The following is a 23,685-nucleotide window of genomic DNA, read 5'->3' on the forward strand; positions in this document are numbered from 1 at the left end:
CTTTAATAGAAATAAATGCAAAAATATAATATCTTATAAGATTATCTTATATTATAATAATATATATCTTATAATATATTATATATATTATATCTTATAATGTAATGATAGTGTTATTCCGTGGGTGTGCACCACACACTTAGCACACCCTGAATATATGCCCCTGACACACACACACACACACACATGCTGCTTGGAAAGAAGTTACCATACACCATACATTCACATAGTGGAGGGACAAGAGACATACAGCCACAGCACCCACCTTAATAAGATGTAGGACCTCCTTTTGCTGTGATGACTGCAGCAATCCTATGTGACATATTTTCCACAAGCATACAATAGCAATCAATAGGAATTTTGGACCATTCTTTCTGTAGGCATGTAACGTGGTCCTGGACTATTGTTGGGCAGATGCCCCTTGACCTCACCTGATGCTCCAATTTATCCCGCAGGTGTTCAGTAGAGTTGGGATCACTGCTCTGTGGAGGCCAGTCAAGTGTACTGACATTCATGTCTATAAACCACACGGTTACAGCAGCAGCCTTATGACACAGTGCATTGTCTTGCTGAAAGAGACAATGTCATTTCCATAGAAGTGCCACAAAGTAGGAAGTATTACATTGTCCAGAATGTTCAGATACCTCTCAGATTTCATTGTTCGTGGCACAACAAACAGAGGTCTGAGGCCATACCAGGAAAAACAGGACCATTCCATCACACCTCCGAATTTCATAGTTAGGTTTACGCCGCACTTGGTAAGAGACATTCACAGGCATTTACCACACTCACACCTGTCCATCTGCTCAGTAGATGGACAGGTGTTGCTCCATAACATAGCTTTCCAAGTTGCCATGTCCCACTGCATATATGCTCTTCGCACCACTGAAGATGATGTTTTTGTGCATGTTCCAGTTGATGTCCGGAACTCTGCATTCATTGTTTCGGCCAGTGAATGACAGTTTTTACATGTTATCCTTCATAGGAACCTGCAGTTATGTTCAGCGAGTGTGGTGAGTCATCCACTGTGGTTAGCACTTGCATTTGACTCCCTCTGCTTCCATCTCAGTAATGAGTGTAAGCTGAGCAATTATAGTGGGAAAATTCAACTATAGTAATATAGATTAGGAGGAGAATTTCCATTTTTCATATGGCAAAATGGAAATGGAATTTATACAGTTACTAAGGGATAGTTACCTGAAACAGCTCATGATATAAGGGACTAGGGGTTTGAGAGTGGATCTGGTAATAACATCAGATCTAACTATCTGAGGTAACAATTCTACCTCAGATTGGGGAAAGTGACCATGCACCATGCTATCCAGGTTTATTTGCAGTCTGTCTCTAACCAGCTTTCTAATGTCTTCACCTAGTATACACACTAAATTTGAACACTGCTGACTTGAATTCTCTTTTGTGTGAGTTTCCTTAGCTCATTCAGCATATACAATGACCTTTGGTTTGAAAGACCTGGCTTCAAATCCCTTCTAAGATGTGAAGAATTTTTAATGGCTTTTGCAACTGAAGAAGGTGGAAGGGTTTTTCTTCTTGATACTCAGGTTTTTCATCTTGCAAACAACCAGAAAAACGTGCAGTTAACAGAAATAGACACTGACCACATAGCCTTAGTTTGCTTGGCCATAATCCCAAATAACAGCTGCATCTTCCTTGTGCAGTGGCACTATTGTTTATTTTCTTGAACTGTTTCTGTTCTCGTACTCTTATTAAATAACCAAGGCAAAGGTAGACATATCTGCCCTTAACATATGTCACCCATTCTCACAACCTTAATGACATCTAGCTTGTTGTATTTGCTTGAAAATAGCTCACACGTTTTTCCTCATATGTGCAGGATTTTTGGAAACTAAAGTTTTTCGAAAAAAAACTAAATTGATATTTATAATTAAATCCTCAGTATTCATTATAATTTTAATTGCTGACATAGAGCCTCAACAGCTCAGTCAGTATAGACGAAGCTGTTTGGTCGGAAAGATTCGATTCCTGTACAAGATGTGAGGAACCTTTATCTGGTCTCTTTCAACTGAAGGTGAGTTAGCTGGTCTCATATGGAGGTAGAGGGTTTTTTTTTTTTTTTTTTTTTTTTTTTTTTTTTTTTTTTTTTTTTCACCTGGAAACTCAAACTTAGGTGTTTCGTCCCTCAGAACAGGCAAACTAGTGTGTAGTGAACTAGTGTGAACTAAACTAGTGAACACTAGTGTGTAGTGTTCGTGAAAGCTCCGGATAAGATAAGTATTATTTTCAGTTATCGTTGATAAGTTTATTTAATATTGCATAGTTTTGTTTGCCTTGCGTCTCTTAGTGCATCTTTTGGTGTGTTATAATTTATAATTTGATAAAATACGTTGCAAGTAAGTATGGCTCCAGTACAAAGGAAAATGGCGGCCAGTAATGATGGTTCGCCATCTTTATCAAAGAATGGTAGTATAAAAGAGATGATTCAGTGTACTAGCTGCGAAATGTACGCTTTGCGGAGTGCGGTCGGAGTGTGGTTAGATGATAATAAAGGAGGGAATGTGTGTAGAAAATGTAGGGAGAATGAGAAATTGAAGAGTATTTCGGATCGTGAGTGTGATATTTTTGTCAAACTTCAGAATGAAGAAAATAGGGATATGACAAAAAACGGCGAGGTTGTACCAGAGAATTGTGAGAGTGTGAATGATAGTATTAATGGTTTTACTGAGAATAAAAAACATGAGATAGATGCAATGAGTGAGATCGCATTGTTGAATGGTGCAATACAAAGGGCAAAACAGCAGCTAGAGCGTATGAGCAAAAGTCGACTGAATGAACCAACCAATAATAAAAAGTATGACAGGAAAAATAGAAGTATGAGTGTGAACATGAACAAAATGAAGGATAGAGTGCTGTATGGAGACTCGTTAGTACGAGGTGTGATAGTAGAGGATTTGACAAAATCGTACCAACCTGGTGCGACCATAAAGGATGTAACTGAGTCTATTAGAGAGCAAAAGGAAAGGGTGAAAGAAATGATTGTTGTGGCAGGTACGAATGATTTCAAAGGAGACAAAATGGAAATGATAGAACCTGAATGAATTGTTTGAGGTAGCAAAAGAAAAGAGTGAGAGAGTTAGAATGATTAGTCTTTTGCCACGGTATGACAGTGAATTGTTTAAAAGGAGGGCCATAATTGCGAATGACTTTATGCGTGGGTTATGTATGACGAGTGGTGTGGAATTTGTGGATGTGTGGAGTGAGTTCAATGGGTGAAAGGATCTATATAAGATGGATGGTTTGCATTTGAATGATTACGGTGTAAGAAGACTTGAGAAAGTGTTGCTGAATGTGGTGGATGTGCAAATTCAGGGAAACTAGATTTATTAATGGGGGGGGGAGTAGATATACAGTCCTTAGGGAGACAGTTGAATGTAAGAATGAATATAATATGCCCGAGCAAATAAGGACAACAAATCAGAGTGGGATAGTTAATATAAGGCATCAAGGTAAGGTTGGGGCTAATGGGGGTCTTAAATTCATGTACACTAATGCTAGGAGTATTAGGAACAAGAAGGAAGAGTTTTTGGCCATGGTTGGCACTTCCAGACCACAGGTTATTGGTATTAGTGAAACATGGCTGACTGTAAATGATATAGCTAGTGGGATTGAATGTGATGGGTATAGTGTGTTCACAAATGACAGGGAGAATAAAATGGGGGAAGGAGTATTGTTGATGATAGCTGACGAGCTGCAGCCAAGGAGAATAGAAGTTGAATTGCAGGATAGAGAAAAGAGCACATTTGAGGCCATTTGGTGTGAGATTGTGGCTAGCAGAACTAAATATACAATTGGGTGCTGCTATAGACCAGGTGATGGAAAAGATGGTGGTGACAGTATGCACAAGCAAATAGAAGAAATGAGTGGAAGGAAGGTGATTATTATGGGAGATTTCAACTATGGTCGCATTGATTGGAGTGGGGAGAAGACACACGGGAGGAAGGAATTGGATTTTATGCGGTTATTAAGGGATAACTATCTGCGACAGCATGTAATGCAAAATAGTAGGGGTCAGAGAGTGCTTGACCTAGTAATTACATCTGAGGATTTGGCTGTAACAAATATGGTCTTAGAGAAATTACTCAAGAAAAGAATACAGGATTGGATAGATGAAAATGGGATATTATATAGAGGACAACATGGTTTTGTGAAGGATAGATCATGCCTCAGTAACTTGCTCACATTTTATAACACAGTGACGGCTGAACTGGATAGGGGTAATGGGTTTACAGTAATACTACTGGATCTTGCCAAGGCTTTTGATAGGATACCACATAGAACCCTAATCAGTAAACTGGAGCAGACGGGGATAGATATAGGGTTGGTGAGATGGATAGGAGGGTGGTTGAAGGAGAGATACCAGAGAGTGGTTTATTCAGGAGCGGAATCTAAAAGACTGCTTGTGACTAGTAGAGTGCCACAGGGCTCTGTTCTTGGACCACTGCTTTTCAATTTGTTCATCAATGATATAGGAAAGGATTTGAGAGGAAGTGTTCACTTGTTTGCTGATGATGCAAAGTTGGGTAGAGCAATTATGAGTGCACAGGATGTCAAAATTTTACAGGATGATTTGGATAGTTTGGAGGACTGGGCTAGGAAAAATGGATGTCAATTTAATGTGGCAAAGTGTAAGGTTATGCACTTTGGGGTGAAAAGAATAGCAGCAGTATATCGCATTGGTGGAACCGTACTCCAGGAGATTGAGGCCAGGGATTTGAGAGTGTTGGTGGATAGGGAATTGAAGTTTAGGGGTCACATTGCAAAAGTGACTAAAACAGCTCACCAAATCACTTGGCTTCTGAAAAATACTTTAACATGCAGAGACAAACAAATTGTTGTTCCTCTGTATCGAGCCTTGATAAGACCCCTGGTGCCCATAACTGGACTACTGTGCCCAGTTATGGGCACCAGGGTTTCTTCGTGATGGGGAGGAAGTGGAGAGGATCCAGAGACGAGTGACCAAGATGATAGTAGGTCTGTGGAATGAACCTCATGAGAATAGGTTGAAGATTTGTGGGTTGCAGAAATTGGTCGATAGGCGAAGGAGGGGTGATATGATTGAGACATTCAAATTACTGAAGGGTTTCTATAAGTTTGATCCAGAAGATATTTTTGAAAATATGACTGGTGGTGGGAGGATTAGGCAATGAATGGAAGCTGGGCAAGAGCATGGTTGACAAGGGTGTTAGAGCTGGGTTTTTTACTTGGAGAGTAGTGAATAAGTGGAATAAGCTTCCAGAGTCTGTTGTGGGTGCTATGACCGTGAATGAGTTCAATTCAAGGTATGATAGATACTGTGTGAATGTCGAATAGTTGTTCTTGACATGATGTTAGGGTCTCCCTCGATGAGTCTGTCGACTCCTTGGAGTTGCTCGGAACAATAATAATAATAATAACCAGCCCTGTGAACACACATGAATTTACAGAATGAATGAATGAATAAATTGCTCACATTATTTATAAAATTAATGCATTTAAATTTTAATTATTATGTGCAATCGGCTGCTCATCTCCATCACGTGATATATTTCAATCTTTAGCTACAATGCCTGTATAATTAAATGAAAACAAACAGCTTCATTATTGCTTGTTCTTTTATCATATCGGAATCATAAGATCACCACGATTTAAAAAAAAAACAGGAAATATGTATGAGTTACCAAGAATCTCCTATTCGCTATCGCTATTTTCTGGTCTTGAGTCCTGAGAGTTCAATCTACCCAAATAGCATCATCTTTATTCCCTTCCAGGGCATTAGAGATGCCGTTTTTTTAAAAACTGTTGGCAATTATTTCTGTGAAATCATGTCCCAAGCTCTCTAAATCCAATTGCATAACAGTTCTAATGATGGTCTCTTAATCTTCCCTGCCAGAGTCAGGTCGTAGTCGCTGGCTGCTATCTACTCCATGTGGAATTTTCGTATGTAGTCCTTGAATGGTTTGGTGACATTCAAGGGCTGTAGACAAAGTGTAAGACCATCAGAAATAATAGCAACAACATTCTTCACATCCAAAAACCTTTACTATTTCTGCCATAACAACATTCACTATCCATTTCTTAAAGTTTTAACCTTTTTTTGCATGCGAAGTATATGCGAAACTTTTTAATTTCTTTTTTCATAAAGTAAAATCAGTGGTGTGAGATATATGGAAGGGTGAGTTATATTCAAGTAAATGTGGTACTTGATGTCACTCCCCTCCCAGCATGAAATATACTGACAAAATACTAATTGAAATTTAAAGACCAAATGTTTTACAACTAAAGAACATTCAGTAATAACAAGGAAATTTATTATTCATTTAAATTTGAAAATGACACCTGCTAATTTTGCACACCTACCAAGAACTGGTGGTTTCATCAGGCCTTAATAATCATCAAATATATTTAAATAAATAACAAAGTTGCCTAAAAACTGAAAATCTTTACAAGAAAATTAAATAAATTCATTCTAATAAATAAACATGAAGTTGCATGGCATGCATTCCCTGTCTGCAGTTAACAAGAGAAAGTGATTGTTAGTAAAGTTGAAGTCTATGATGTTAAAAGATTTAATAAGTAATTTGCTTATTAAAACTAAACACGAGCAGATGTAATTTTTGAATTTTAAGGACTAATAAATTTCCTTGTTATTACTGAACTCATTGAACTTTTCTGCTGTATCTTCAATGGATGTATCCTACCCAATGCATCTCCAGCAACTGAAGTCAGTTTTGCATATTTGCTCTTTCTTCTGCTAGTCATGTAACTTTGGAATTTAGGATTTTGCTTTACTACTTCAGCCAATCTTCTTCCCTTGTCATCTTGCTGTCCTGGGCCTTTTACCCCTCTATTCATTCCATCTCCTTCTTAACATTTCAGTATTTTTCAGCATTTGCTGCATAATTCCATGATTCATCCATTTTACTCCTATTTCATTTATCCTTCTAACCTAAAGAATACAATATTGCATTGCCATAAGTAACTAATTTCAAAAACTAAGTCCCAGGCACTACTTATTTATCTATCCTTAGTCTTTTTCATTGGCTCATTCTTTGTTCTTACTATTACTTTCTGTTTTTATTTTATAAACTGAAATATCAGTTTCAGAAATATTTAAGCACAGAAATTTATTTTCTTTTTAATCTCTAATTAGCTTATTTCCATGTCACGTTGAACAGTGAAAAATTTGATTCGGACCACTGGTTTTCGTTTAGTTGCTCATCATTATAAACTGCAAATCTGCATTGTAATATATTTTATTACTCTTTAGTTATTTGTAAAGGATTACAAATACTGTCCTGGTAGATTTGCTGTCCAACCAACATGCTGTAGACATCAATATTTGTGAATGCCTTTAAGTGGTAAATGATCTTCATCATGGTGTGAGACCATGCTCTGCTTATTGGAGTTCTGAAGTGGCTTGAAAAAAAGTTCTGCATTTCATCTTTATGGAAAGGTTTCCAGATTATCTTACCTTTAGCCCTCCAAGGGTAATAACATGAACATCCTATAAGCAAATTAATTACAATTCTAGTCTACAATCAATTACATATAAGTTGAATTGTTAGATCATAATATGTGCATCTATACATGTGAAATTATTTTTATCTTGCATTAAGGGTCCATACAGATGTGATCTGTGTGAGAAGGAATATCTGAAATGGGGTGCTTTACAGCGACACATGCGTCTACATGCAGAAGATAAACCCCACCGCTGTTGCCAGTGTGAAGCATCTTTTAATTTGGTATCCAATTTGATTCTGCACAAGGCAACTCATTGTACTTCTGATCCTGAATGTCCAGAATGTGGCAAAAAGTTTTCTCGGGTGGCTAGTCTGAAAGCTCATGTAATGCTTCATGAAAAAGAAGAAAACTTAATTTGTGCTGAATGTGGTGATGAATTTACAACTCAGGTTAGTAGCTAAATTAGTTTAATATTTTGTGCATGTGTTTAAATTTTCATTTATTGGATGTTATTGATAACTTTTGAAACTGCATCACTTAGCTTCTTTAGGCAGATAAGACTATCTGAACAAGCAGTGTTAATTTCTCACTGAATTGTTTAACTTTCATTCCTATATCCATAGTTTCTGTATGCTCTTTGTTGATTATATGCAATAATGACCCTATTACTGAATTATAATTGCAATTAGTAGTTGATTATTGGTAGTAATCCAATAATGATTGGATTAGCCCACCAAGAAGTGTTAATGAAAGTTAATGGATGTTTTCATTAACACTTATACATTGTAATAATTCTTCAGCGAGGAAGTCATGTACTATATTTTGGAATTTTTAACTAAAGTGACTGGTTTTCATACCTCAAAATTGAGGAACTTGCCAGAATAATACGTAATAATAAGTTTAACCTCTTGGCTTTTGACCTGCCTTTCTCAAGTATTTTCCCATAACATGTAGACATCATTTTGATTTTAATGAAATTTAATGCTTGCCAAAGTATTAACATATTTGCAAGAATATAAATAAATAAATATACATACATACATCTTCAAGGCCCACCTTTCCTAATTGGGTTGTGAGAGCAGCAGCTGCAAGAGGAACTTCCAATGGTCATGATCCTCTGCCACCAAGCTCAGGTGTTCTGGTGGGATTCCCAAACGTGTCCACCCAAGGTTTTGGATATAATCTCTCCAGTGAGTCCTTGGCCTTCCACGTGGCCTCCCACCCTAAATAAATAAACCATTTTCTTAAATCCCCCCCCCCTCATATTGTATTTTCTTTTTAAAGAAAGCCTGAGATTTCTTCCTCCACTCTATCTGTTACTTGTTTTAAGTTCCACTGCACCTGATATTCTTGTCTTTAAATTATAATATAATAGTGAAAATTAATAATGAAAGCTAGATAATTGCTGGAATGAAATTATTCAAATTTAACTCTTTCCTCTTGAACCATATAATTTCTTCAACCTATATCAAGCTAGACAGCCATGGTCAATCTTATGTGCAATGCACATCTATTGTTTCTTTTCCTTTCTACCTACTTGTTTTCTATATTAAGCTGCTTCACTACACCTCTTTGTTGTTATTGTGCATTGGGCTCATCCTTAAGTTATGTAATATATTTTAGATCTGTCTGTGCGTGAGTGCACCCTCTCATATCACAGTGCTATGTAATATGATGGACTTCTGGTTTACTATAACAATATTGACTTTCCTCTTCCCAAAAGTGTTATGTAATTTATTAATAAGTCTATAAAGATTTGAAAGTTTTGGCACCAAAACTTTCAAATCTAAAATTTGTAATTCTCGTGTCATTTCTATAAAGCATCAAAGAAGTAGGTTCTAATAACATTGCTTCTAAACTGCAGCATCAAAGAAGCTGCAGTTTAGAAGCAATGTGTTTATTAGAGTTTTTGTTTTTACAGTTTTGTTGGAATTTCAGAGGGACATATAATTCTCAACAGTTAAAACAATAATGTTAGTTAAGTAGTTGATGCAATTGCAGCAGTCTTCTTTTTTTTTTTTTCAACACTTGGCTCATTTTTTCAGTTAAAGTAGATAAATCAGTTAATGGTTGAACGATGCATCATCCAATAGCATATTCACAGCTGTGATCCAAATTTCTTTGAACAATGATATTGTTAATAGTGCTTGCATAGAATGGATACCATTCCTCCATTTTGGCTGATTTTGTGGAAATTCAAGGAACCTTAGCAATGTCAAAAACAACTACATACCAAATTTGGTGGAATGATGTGACTTGTAGAAGTGTCGGTGAGATCTTCCTCAGATATCAGTCCATATTAATTCAGATATTAATCCATTTCTTCTCATTCCAAATTAGGATTAAAATTAGTTAAAATGTGCTCTGCTAATACAATACCCCCCCCCCCCCGTCTGATTTCACTGAAATTCTGAAGGATGGTTTGAAATTATGGCTGAAGTAGCTAAGGTTAAACAAAGTGTGTTATGTTTGTTAATTGTGTACATCCTTCTGAATAGTTTGCTCATTGTGGAAAATGAAAAAAAATTCTTAAAGAAACCTTAAGTAACCTAAGACATAACTGTGTTCTGAATTTGGTCAGAACAATTATGCTTTGCAACCAAATTTTGCTGACTTTAAAATGTTCCCATTCTTTCTATAATTCGATTTGATGCCTCATATTTGGAAATTATGTTCTGTTGAGTACTTCTGTGAGCTAAACATGGTCGGTCAATAATATTCAACCTAAAAGCCAGCAATCACAGGTAGATATATACATAAACAATCACATTATGATTCAGTCCAACAAAATGGAATTCTCAAAATACTTACACATAGAACGAAGGCTATTTGTTCTAATGATGTAGACCTTTCCACAGAACTCAACTATTTTTACCATACTTTCTTGACCAATGGCTACCGCTCCCACAAAACAGATAGAATACTACATGATCCTTCCCAAAACATATAAGAACAAAAGATACATCTGAAAATATAGCCAAAGTTTTAATAAAATATAACCTTCACACCACATTCAAACCACATGTCAAATTAGCAACTTTGTTCTAGTCTCCTAAGGACAAATTCCATCTTCTAGCACATCCTGGAATGTGTGAAGTTTCCTGTGACTGTAATTTAGCCTACCATGGACAGACAGGAAGATCTGTTCACATCTGCTTTGGAGAACATAAGAAATATATTTGCTCTTGTGTTCTTTCCCCCACAGTATCTATTTCTGTCCACCCATTTCTTCCTGAATTTTGTCCTTAAACAACTCCAATACTTTGACTGCCACTCATAAGGTGCTAAGTAGTCAATAATTTGCCACTCTGTCTTGGAGCTTCCTTTGTGCAACAGAACTATTTCCCCATCATTCTACTCCTTTGGGTTCTCTAGCATATTCTTGTAACATGTGAGTAGATTTCCATATACTCTCATACTTGGATTTGCATTAAGGTTCTGTGATGTCTCATGCACCTCTTATTCATCTATCTCTATTTCCATATTAGTCCTTGTCACATCTGTTACATCTATCAGCTAAACTATAGTCTCTCAACCTATATGATGTATCTTTGCAAAGTGATGACTCAGTAACTTCAGTCACTTCCCTACTATCACTATAAAATAATTTTGGTGAAAGCTGACATAGTGTAAAGCACAGACTAGAATCATAATTCTGGTGTGCTTTATGTTGCTCATGAGCTTGCTGATCATCTTTCTCTTTAAATTCTCTCCACAAACTTTTTTTGTTTTGCAGCTCTTGTTTGATGATGCTATTTATCCATTTAATTCTTACTTGATTTATCCTCCTGACTCCATTTATACAGTCTGCTACTACTACTTCCTTCAAACTTCTCTTGACCATTTCCCATTCACTACTAACATTGTTCCCCTGTAGTTTACTCATCTTATCAAAACCACATGATTGATCTTATTAGTTGGAAGCAATATGGCCGCATTGGTTATAGATATATAACCTTTGTCCCTGAGTACTTATTCTTTAGTTGCATAAATTCCATTTCCTTCCATCTATGTGACTCTTCCTCCTTCAAATCTGTGTCCTCATAGTTTAAGTTACCCATAATAATTATTCACCCTCCACTCATTGAGCTTATTTGTTGATGCATATCATCCTCATCATCTTTTGCATTTCCTGGCCTATATTATTATTATTATTATTATTAAGAAAGACCTCCAGGGAGTCAGAGACTCATTGAGGGAGACCACATACTACATACACCATCACACTTATTCTTGAATTCATTCACACTGCTTGCACTCACAACATCCAAAAGCAATCCATTCCAATCATGCACCATCCTCTGAGAGAAAAATCTAGCCCTCACACTCTTCTTGGTGGCCTTCATTCTCAGCTTCCAAGGATGCCAATTACATATTTGGTTTAATCCTTTATCCAAGTGTAAGCAAACAGAATTTGCACCTGAAGTATTTTCAGGACTGAGACAACGCGTAGTAAAGGTGGTATAAGTTCTGATCGCTTGTCTTAGTATCCCATAATGCAAAGCACATCTCCTTGCGGACATGTATAATGCTATGCATTAAGGGAAGGGTCACTACTCAGACTGGTTTTGACCTTTATTGAGGTCTCATTAGTGGGAGCTAGACCCAGAGGTGGTGATACTAAGGTGGAAGTAATGCAGACGTCATATCACCGTATACCAGTTGCCAAAAGGTGTCAACACCATATTATTAAAGTTCTCTGGATTAGAAATAGTTGATGGAAGTTTTTTCACTTGGCTATGCTACCAATTACATATTTGGTTTTCCATCAACTATCTCTAATCCAGAGAATTTTAATAATAAGGTGTTGACACCTTTTGGCAACTGGCATACGGTGATATGACTTCTGCATTACTTCCACTTTAGTATCACCACCTCTGGGTCTGGCTCCCACTGACAAGACCTCAATAAAGATCGAAACCGGTCTAGGTAGTGACTCTTAATGCATAGCATTATACATGTCCGCAAGGCAGTGTGCTTTGCATTATGGGATATTAAGGCAAGTGATCACAACTTATACCACCTTTACCACGAGTTGTCCCAGTCCTGAAATACTTCAGGCGCAAACTCTGTTTGCTTACACTTGGATAAAGGATTAAGCCAAATATGTAATTGGTAGCATAGCCAAGTGCTATGATTCCATCAACTATTTCCAAGGATGCTCTCTTGTCCTTTCCCCACCCTCTATAAATTGAAAACTTCCGTCAATTGAAATTCTGTGTGACCCTTTCAAAAGTTCGTAAGTCTCAGTCATATCATGATTTTTTCTCCTGTTTGTAGTGTCTGCAGTCTACAAATTCTCAATCTGTCTTCATAATCAGTATTCCACAATCCTGATATCATTTTTAACACTCTCCTTTGTATTCTCTCCAATATATTAGAATCACAATGGAAACCAGGAGACCAGACCTGTGCACAATAGTCCAAGTGAGGTCTTATCAAGGCTTTGTAAAGAGGCAAAATAACATCCTGTTATCTTTACGTATGAACATTCGTTTGAGCATTGCAGTTGTCTTTTGAGTTGTATTTGTAATCTTTTCCAGATGACCTGAACTTCAACTTCCTATCTATTAACACTCCAAGATCCCTAGGCTCATCAGTTTCTTCTAACCTAATCCCACCAATATAATACAATGTTGGATATCTAATCATGTTGAAGATGACTTTACATTTACTCACATTGAACTTACACCTATTTTCCCATGCCCACAATTCCAGCCTATTCAAATCATTCTGCAAGTTCTGCATATCGCCAGCATTCCTGATTACCCTATCTATCTTTGCGTCATCAACAAATAGCTGTATGTCGCTTGTCAAATCCTTCCCAATATCTCAATACCAATGTACAGATTGAATAACAGTGGACCAAGCACTGATCCTTATGGTACACACTTTTCTTTTTTTATTTATTTATTTATTTTTATTAATCTTTGTACTGGTTATGGGCAGTACTATCCTTTCATCTTGTCCAGACTTGATGTAGGCCTAAGCTTTTTACAAGTGTTTTACCCTATGCCTGTTCTAATTATCATTTTAATCATTCTCTGGTGGCAACAGCATGCCACCAGTGTGCCTTGTAGGACATTCAAGGAAAGAACTTTAATATCCTTCTGCATAAGCCCAAGCTGTTTTACGTCCTTATAGCTATCTACGCTCTATACGCCATTTAAAGAGATGGTGGCGCTTGTAAACATCGAAGTTGTCGCATGCTCCTCCCGTATCTTACTAACTAGATCTTGGTTATTCTTGTAATAGCAACCTTATTATTATGGCTATAGGCTATTGGGTGCCCTGTTCCCACCACCTGGGCATCAACTACCCAAATGTCACCATCTCTTTTAATCACTAAGTCTGGCTTACGCAAACCCGCAGAGGTCCTATAATGTGGTTCCACCATGGTCTCCCAACCTTTGTTCTTAAAGCAGTTGTTCAGAATGGAGACCACGGCATCATGCCTCCACACGCAGACCCCATGGGTGCGGAAGCAACACTGGGCTGTATGAGACAATGTCTCACTGTACTGACAGTGAGACATTGTCTCATATGTCTCACTGTACTGACAGCCAGCCTTACAGTTTGAGTCGTCACTACCCCATCGAGATATGCAGGCTCAAGTGGGCAGGGCATTGATCCTCGTCCTGATAAGGGCAATATACTTGAATCCAGGGAGGAGTCTGGTGCCATCCCTTATCCAATCATGCTAGGGATGCACCACCTGGGCATCAACTACCCAAATGTCACCATCTCTTTTAATCACTAAGTCTGGCTTACGCAAACCCGTGGAGGTCCTATAATGTGGTTCCACCATGGTCTCCCAACCTTTGTTCTTAAAGCAGTTGTTCAGAATGGAGATCACGGCATCATGCCTCCACACGCAGACCCCATGGGTGCGGAAGCAACACTGGGCTATATGAGACAATGTCTCACTGTACTGACAGCCAGCCTTACAGTTTGAGTCATCACTACCCCATCGAGATGTGCAGGCTCAAGTGGGCAGGGCATTGATCCTCATCCTGATAAGGGCAATATACTTGAACCCAGGGAGGAGTCTGGTGCCATCCCTTATCCAATCATGCTAGGGAGGCAACAGATATGAATCTTTTAAAGGAGCACCATCTACAGAACACTGCAGCAGAGATACCCATCTCTTGTGTTTTGCAGATGCTGGCTCAATTAAGGTACCTTGATAATGGGACCAGCCTTTAGCCAGCCTAAAGTCTTCTTGTATTAATGAGCTATAGAAAGCCTCTCTGCAGATAGGGGAAGAAGATAGTTCTAACTTCGCGATTCTGGACAGCCGCAAGCATGGGATCAGCCATCTAAGTGATGGAACTGAGCCCGCTGTCCTTCACCCTTGCGTGGAAATATGCAGTAGGGGCGGCAGTCGGAGCCATGATCTCACGGCTGAACAGATAGCCTTGTCCATTCGGGACAGTACCAAGATATATGTCCTACCAAGCACCAACTTATGGTAAAAGCGAGGTAGGAGATATTGGGAAAGGAGAAACAGTCTTTGCTGGGGCTTGAGAGGAGCTTTCCTCAAAGAAGCGATCCTAGCTTCTAGGATAGAAGGGACAGAAGACCTTCCCTTTGGGGGTGAACATGATACCGAGGTAATCTCCACTCTTCCAGGATGGTCAAAGCATGCAACGGCCTCCCGTGTATGGAAAACTCTATAGTCTCGACCTTAAGCTTCTTGTCACAACCAGAGGGGATAAGAGTTAAAGAGCAGGACTTCTTTATATTAATAGAAAGGCCTCGAATAGAGAAAAAGTCAACTGCCCGGTCAAGGAGTTCCTGCAAGCCTACCTTAGTAGAGACTACGAAAATAAGATCGTCCGCAAAGGCATAGCATTAAAGGAAGAGGCACCTAGAGAGTAGCCTATTATGGTTAGGAAGAGAGTGAAAAAACTCATCTATGACGCAGTTAAAGAAAAGGGGAGATAGGGGATCACCCTGGCAAACCCCCTACACTATGGGAATAAGTTGCACGGGACCTGTAGTGATAGTGATGGAGATATATCCAAGTATAGCTCTATAACATAGGAAAGAAAGGGTTCTGGACATCCAGCAATAGACAGCTCTAGAAGAAGAGCAGGAAAGGAGACGCTATCAAAGGCCTTTTGGAGGTCCAGCGACGCCATATATAGAGGCTAAAGGCAGCATCAGGAATTAGAGAGAAGAGAAGAAATGAGATATATATTCTCGGCACAGCCTTAAACCTTGCAGACTCAGATCTCCTGTATACCACTTTTAGATATCTGTCAGTCAGCCATCCTCTTATACTTTCTAATATTGTATAACCCAAATCCAATTTATGCAACAGTCTACCATGCTGTATTCTGTCAAAAGCCTTAGCAAAATCCAAAAGTATCATGGTGTATCCATTCCCCTTGTCTAGTTCAATGGTAACATTGTTATAGAATGTGAGCAAGCTGCTAAATATGACCTTCCCCCTAGTAAACCCATGTCGTTCATTGCAAAGTAGAGATTCACTGCCAACCCATTTCTGAATGCGAGCCCTAACCAATTTTTCCAAAATCTTCACCACCACTCCTAGGATACTAATTAATGATGTATCCAACTAATCGTTAGTTGGATACATCGTTCTTTGCACCACCCTTGTGCAATGGAATTACCATGCATTCCTTCCATTCCTGCAGAATCTTCCCTGTTCTGAGACGCATATTAAACATCCTGGTCAAAGTGGCCAGTTCAGCTGAACACTCTAATTCTAGCTCTAATTCCTTGGCCTCACACACCTGCATTTCTTCATCTAGTGAAGAGGTAACAGTGAGCTCAGTGTTGCATTCACCAGGTTGATAGCTTTTAACAAAGTGGGCACTCATTAACTGAACAATATCTGCATCTGTAAACCTCAATTCATCTGGATTTATAAGAGTTATTCTTTCATATTCATTCTTTCTTTTACTCACAGCATATCGATAGAATTCTTGTGGGTTGGCTTTAGCATGCAGAGCCAGTTTCTTTTCATACTCAGACTTTGCTCTCTGTACAACAGTCGTGACTATTCTAGCCTGCTGCTTATAATGTTTATAACGGACATCATTCTTATGCAAACAGTATTCCTTCCTCATCATCCTTTTCTTACGAATCTTTTGCTTAATAAGATTACACATCCATTTGACTCCTCCTCTATTTAATCTTTGAACTCTCGGGACAGATTCTGATATCGCACAATTTAAGTATTGTTTAAATGTTTCCATGCACTGTCGATATTCTTTCCATCCAGCAACCAATCCCATTCCACTGAACTCAGTTGGTCATAATTTCCTGCTTTGTAGTTCAGCATGTAATCTTTTCTGAATGGAACGTTCATTAACTTAGTCACTTCCCAAGTGAATACTGCATGATCACTGTCACCAACCGGAAGCAGAATAGTTACGTCTTTAACTGAAACGCCCTCTGACGTTATAATGAAATCTAACACTCTTTGGCATTGAGTTCTTTCTATCACATGCTGCTTGAGGAAGTTGTCCCGCAACAGCTCAATAAATGCATTTTCATTCTTCTCATAAGATTCCACTTCAATTAATATTTGGATAATTAAAGTCTCCCATTATGATTACTCTTTTCGTGCTCATCTTTTCTATTTGGTGATGCATTTCTTCATCACTAGTAACCGATCCATCTGTAATAACACTCCACTATGTAATTGATCTTGTTAGATTCCACCTCACACCAGATGACTTCAAACTCAGTGCCACATGAAATATTGTTAGTAATAGTACTAGAATCATAGTCTCAACTCTAACTGGATTCAAGTCATCCGATATCATTAGCAGCACCCCCCCCCTCTCCTATCCTCTCTATCCTTTCTAAAAATACTGTACCCTTGACGCTCGCTACTGGTTAATAGGTGTATGTCTGATTCTGATAGCCAGGTCTCACTAATACCTACAATCTGAGGTCGCAACATATTGACTAAGGCAATAAACTCTATTCCTTTGTTTCTGATACTCCTAGCATTTGTGTACAGACATAATAATCTATCTGTTTGTTCTTTTGTATTGTCTTGTGTGCAGTCTGCCTGACACAGTTGGACAACTTGCAGATCTCTATTCTCTAATGCCTTACACATATAGACATCTTTGCACACATTTGATGGGTCCGAACCGGATGAACACAAACCCGAAATCGTTCTCTCATCGTCAACGTTTCCATGACAAAGCCCATTCGCATCATGAACACAATTATATAACATTGTCGCTCTTACACTCACATTCACACCATTCCTCCCTTTATAATTTAGTTTCCCTGACTCTTTGTGTTAGGTCTCATACCAGTTATTAGTTTTTCTAGACTCCTGATACCAAACGCATTCAGGTGTAGGCTGTCCCTCTTATGCAAATCCAGTCTTACCTCAAAGTCACTCCACACATCCAAAAACTTGCATCCATTTCTTCCACACAGCCTACACATCAAATCGTTTGCCATCATAGCCCTTCTTTATAATTCATTTTTATCATAGCGAGGTAAAATACTGATGATTTTCACTTTCTCACTCTTCACTCTTTCTTCTTCCAACAACCCTTCCATGTCCTCTCTCATACTGAACTTATCGCCAGTTAAATCGTTAGTACTTACTACAACTACAATTTCCTTTTACTTCGTTTACTTTTCTTTTCTGTTTTTGAATTGCCTGAGTTATACTTTTAATTTTTGCTCTAGGAAAATTCGATGTTATAACTCACTCACCTATAGCATGTTTTATTATATAGTCACCATACCAAATATCTTTTTTCACTTTGCTAACAATATCAATTACTTGATTTCCATTATTTCTTGACTTACCTGTTTCCTTGCTTTGTTTCTTATTTTCCTGTTATTTTTTTTCTTCCTATGTTCATTTAAACGCCTCTCAACTTTTTGCAATTCCTGTGTCGTCTCTTTAATGATCTGCTTCAACTTTGCTATTTTGGTGGTTAATTCATTTTCATTAACCTCCTCCATGTGTATAATAGTCCTCCACCATGTGTTCACCCTTTTTTCACACCTGTATATCAAACCATCGTCTCGTGCTTCTTTCAGTTCTCATTAAAAAACACATGTATTAACCACAGTAATGACTATTTAATTTGTAAATATTTCATCCCAAGTATCTTGGGATATCATCAGTACAGTAGTTCAAATAATACTAGGAATAACATACAGTTAGGGTGCATGATTACAATGGAATCTCAATATGCATGCAGTAACATGTTATAGAAGTAAATTAAATATATAATTGAAAAAAAAAAAAATATATATATATATAAAGATTATTTTACACAATTTTGTATGACAATTTCCCATACTTTAGGAATAGTAAGAACGTCATTGCAGTTTAAATTTGGTCTGTGTAGTAGGGGCTTCAGCACTTTCTTTATATAAACGTTCATATTTATATAAAGATCTGTGTGAAAGTTTTGACTTCTCCCAATGGATCCTATGGTTTGGGGTCTATCTTAACACAGAGTTGGAAATCTCAGTCCATACCTTTTATACCACCTACAGAATTAGATGTTAAAAAAAAAAAAAACTATTCTTCATTGCATAAAGTTTAATATAAAAGGTTTTTTTTTTCCCCTTTAGAATCTCTAACCACCCTTAAAAAACAATCTTAATTTAAATAAATATAGTTGTGAGAAACTTCCTAAAATATAGGAGACTAATTAATTCTTAATGTTCTCATGTTATAACCAAAGCTTCTTACTAGTCTGGAGGACACACTACCTTTAGGCTTGAAGTCTATTCCACTTTTCTTTGTGACTTGGATGTTGCAAATATATTGTATCCCTGAAGATGTCTCTGTAATAGAGATAAAATACTGAAAGAATTGAACTTTTATTTCATTCTTGGGCTGTTTTCATTCAACTAGACATCTAATAAGAGTTCCTTCAATCAACAATTGCAACTGAGAGGCTTCTCTTTTCTGGTTAAATAATGCACAGCAAACTACTCTGAGATGAAGACTGAATTTTATATGTGATAATATTTTAAAAGATAACGTGTAACTAGCATTACATTTAAATTAAAAAACAACAACAACAACAACAAAAAAACAGTTTTTCACTTTTAGGGCACTATTTTATATAAAGCATTTGCAGAAATTAATATTTCATTATTAGTTTCCTGCCAACAATTTTTCTTCATAAACTAAATTTGTTATGTGCTGAAGAATTATTTTAAAAATATTGTTCATTTAGCTATAATAGATTTAGTTTAATCCTTTATCCCAGTGAGAGCAAACAAAGTTTGCGCCTGAAAATATCTTCAGGACTAAATATAGTGTTGTACTATCTTATCCAGTAAGTAGTGCAACACCAAGGCAACTCGTGGCAAAGGTGGAGCAAGCTACCAGGCACTTCTAACCCAGTATCTCCCATAATGCAAAACACATTTCCTATGTGGATATGTATACTGTTATGCATTAAAGGGATTGGCCATCTACCCAGACTAGTTTCGACCTTTATTGAGGTCTCTTCAGTGGGAGCCAGGCCCAGAGCTGGAGATACCAGGCAGTTAAATTTTCAACATCTTTCTCTAAATCCAGAGTAATTTTTAAAAAAGGTGATAAACCTTTTGGCAACTCCCATAGGCACAGATGACTTGCTACTGCTTCTGCCTGGTATCTCCAGCTCTGGGCCTGGCTCCCACTGAAGAGACCTCAATAAAGGTCGAAACTAGTCTGGGTAGATGGCCAATCCCTTTAATGCATAACAGTATACATATCCACATAGGAAATGTGTTTTGCATTATGGGAGATACTGGGTTAGAAGTGCCTGGTAGCTTGCTCCACCTTTGCCACGAGTTGCCTTGGTGTTGCACTACTTACTGGATAAGATAGTACAACACTATATTTAGTCCTGAAGATATTTTCAGGCGCAAACTTTGTTTGCTCTCACTGGGATAAAGGATTAAACTAAATCTATTATAGTCTAACCTAGTGATAAATAAATTTTCAACTGTTCATTTAGCTATTCATGCTTAATTTAAGATTGCTTTGAGAAGTCTTTTGCTGTCCTCGTGGGCTGCCTCATTTTGACAATTATGAGTTAAGTAGACGAGCAATGATAATGAATGATATGATTGCAAGAATGTGCAAAAAAAGGGGTCTGGAATTTGTTGATGTCTGGAGTTGGTTTGCATCCAGTGGTGAGCTATAAGGGGCTCGCATGAGCCCTTTGTTAAATTTTTCTCAAATTTGCGAGTCCCTTGTTCTTCTTGTTTAATAATCTCGTAGAACTAGAAAATACCACCATGGAATGTATACATGCTACTATAAATGTTACTTTAAATTGATATGGATTTTCTGATAACTATAAAAAATCATTTCATTGCATTTTGTTTTGATGGAGCTATTGTAATGTTAGGAAACAAATCAGGTGTTGCAATCAAACTTCTACAAAAATTTCCCAACGTTGTGATTTGGCATTGCGCTCATCGTTTACAATTAGCATTAGATGATTCGATAAAAAAACATTAAAGAAATAAATCGTTTTGAAATATTTATGGATAAATTATATACTTTTTATCATCAATCACCAAAAAATCAACGAGAATTAAATATGATTGCAAAAGACCTTGGTATCAAAATTTTAAAGATCGGCCATGTATTTGGACCACGATGGGCTGCTTGCAGTTTACAAACGGCTCTTGCTTTGTGGAGAAATTACCCAGCTTTTCAATTTCCAAAATTCCAAAAATTCAGTTTGGAATTTTTAAAAGATTTATCATTAATGATTGATATCCTACAGGAATTATCATATCTGTCAGAAGCTCTATAAAGTTGGAATATAAGTATTATAAGGGCTAAGTTAGGCCTTTTTTTTTTTTTTTTTTTTGCTCAATGATGCGAGCCCTTTGTTAAAATTTTCATAGCTCACCACTGGTTGCATCTGAATATGGAAGATCATAAGCGATTAATGAAGTTACTGTTTTCTGAACAAGTTGAAGTAATTGGGCAGGGTAACTAAAATTGAAAAGGTTGGGTGTAAGAGGGAGAAACTTATGCAGTGAATGTATATTTGTTGATCCTTATTCGCAGAATAAATTGCAGAATAGAGCAGATAAAAATCAGCATAAGACTACTGAAATTAGTGATATGTATATCAGTTCTAAAGCTGGTACAAGAACTAAAGGGAATCTGCAATTTTTGTATGCTAATGCAAGAAGCATTCGAAATAAGAGGGGAGAATTTTTGGCATTAGGCAGTGCAATCTCACAAAAAGTTGTAGGCATTAGCGAAACTTGGCTGTCAGCAGAAGTTGTGGTTACTGGAATTGAATATGATGGGCACAGTATTTTCAGGGAGGATAGAGAAGATGGAACAGGAAGGGGGTTATTGTTGATGATAGCTGATGAGTAGCAGCCAAAGCAAGTATTATGTCAAGAGGATAGACATGTGAATGATAGTTCATATGAGGTGGTCTGGTGTGAAATAGTAACCAACGCAACTAAATATACAGTTGGTTGTTGCTATAGGCCAAGGGGTACAGGGGGTGATATTGAATTCATGCATCAGCAAATTAGTGCAATGAGTATAGGGTTTGTGATTATTATGGGGGGGGGTTTAATTATGGTGATATCAGTTGGAAGGAGGAAATATCACATGCAAAAAGGAAATGGAATTCATACACCTTCTAAGAGATAATTACTTGAAACAGCACATAACTGAAGGGACTCGTGGTGTGAGAGTGTTGGACCTGGTCATTGGTTCAGAGGACATATACATAAGTAAGGTGTCCTCGTTACCTCCAATTGGTGAGAGCGATCATGTGGTATTGACTTGGAAGGTTGCAAAATTTGTGGATTTCTCTCTTAAGAAGGGGTATATACGGAACTAAAGGTTAGGTAATTATTACAAGCCTCAGAGTGAACTTACAGCCATCCCATGGCAGAACATGTTGCAGTGGAAAGATGTTAGCAATGCATGGGATAAAAACAGGTATCTGAGGAAGGCAATATCAGAATGTATTCCCATGGTCAGGAAGACAAACAAGGGTAGGCATTAGATGGATGAGTAGTAGTATCAGGCTTGATCTGCAAAAAAAGAAAATGTGGAGAATTTATAAGGATAAAGGTGATCAGTACACCCATGAGCAGTACAAGGCACAAGCTTGGAAGGTTACCAGCATAGTAAGAAAAGCTAAATCAGATTATGAGAAGACCTTAGCCAAGGTGATCTTTGGCTAATTATGACTTTGGAAGGATAACCTTAGTGGGTGCTGATGGTATTGAGGTGACCAATTCATATGTAATAGTAGAATTACTGAGTGATCACTTTTCAAAAGTCTATCACCCAAGAGAGGATATCTCTCTCTCTACCTGTAGCAATAACTAATGTGAAAATTGAAGTTAATAAATCAGAGGTACTTAGTGTATATTGCAGAATTTAAATGCAAGCACTGCTGTAGTTTTAGATGGAATATCAGCTCGGGTGTTGCGTGAATGTGCAAAGGAATTGTCAACGCCTCTTACTTGGTTATTTAACTTAAGTAGAACTCTGGTATGGTCTCTAGGGAGTGGAAGGAAGGCAAAGTAGTTCCTTTGCATAAAGGTGGCTCTAAGACTGCGGTAGTTAATTACAGACCAATCACCATCTCGGGTGTGGTGGCAAAAATTATTATTATTATTATTGTTGTTCCGGGCAATTCCAAGGAGTCGACAGACTCATCGAAGGAGGCCATAACATCATGTCAAGAACAACTATTCGACATTCACACAGTATCTATCATACCTTGCCTTGAATTCATTCACGGTCATAGCACCCACAACAGACTCTGGAAGCTTATTCCACTCATTCACTACTCTCCAAGTAAAAAACCTAGCTCTAACACCCTTATCAACCACACTCTTGCCTAGCTTCCATTCATGGCCCCTAGTCCTCCCACCACCAGTCATATTTTCAAAAATATCTTCTGGATCAATCTTATAGAAACCCTTCAGTAATTTGAATGTCTCAATCATATCACCCCTCCTTCGCCTATCGACCAATTTCTGCAACCCACAAATCTTCAACCTATTCTCATAAGGTTCATTCCATAGACCTGCTATCATCTTGGTCACTCGTCTCTGGATCCTCTCCACTTCCTCCCCATCACGAAGAAACCCTGGTGCCCATAACTGGGCACAGTAGTCCAGATGGGATCTTATCAAGGCTCGATACAAAGGAACAACAACTTGTTTGTCTCTGCATGTTAAAGT

General features: G+C 37.7%; 1 protein-coding gene across 1 annotated transcript in view; it reads left to right on the forward strand.

The window, feature by feature from the left end:
* Positions 1–23,685, forward strand: part of LOC150103270 (zinc finger protein 236-like) — a 236,553-nt gene that overhangs the window by 51,315 nt on the left and 161,553 nt on the right. Inside the window, exon 4 of the mRNA XM_090398431.1 lies at positions 7,632–7,925. Within this exon, the coding sequence (XP_090254557.1) occupies positions 7,632–7,925 (294 nt within the window). The remainder of the gene's footprint in view (positions 1–7,631; positions 7,926–23,685) is intronic.

This window comes from Typopeltis vanoorti, chromosome 9 (assembly GCF_054136105.1).
Source record: "Typopeltis vanoorti isolate ZY-2024b chromosome 9, IOZ_Tvanoo_1.0, whole genome shotgun sequence".
Classification (NCBI taxonomy): Eukaryota; Metazoa; Arthropoda; class Arachnida; order Uropygi; family Thelyphonidae; genus Typopeltis; species Typopeltis vanoorti.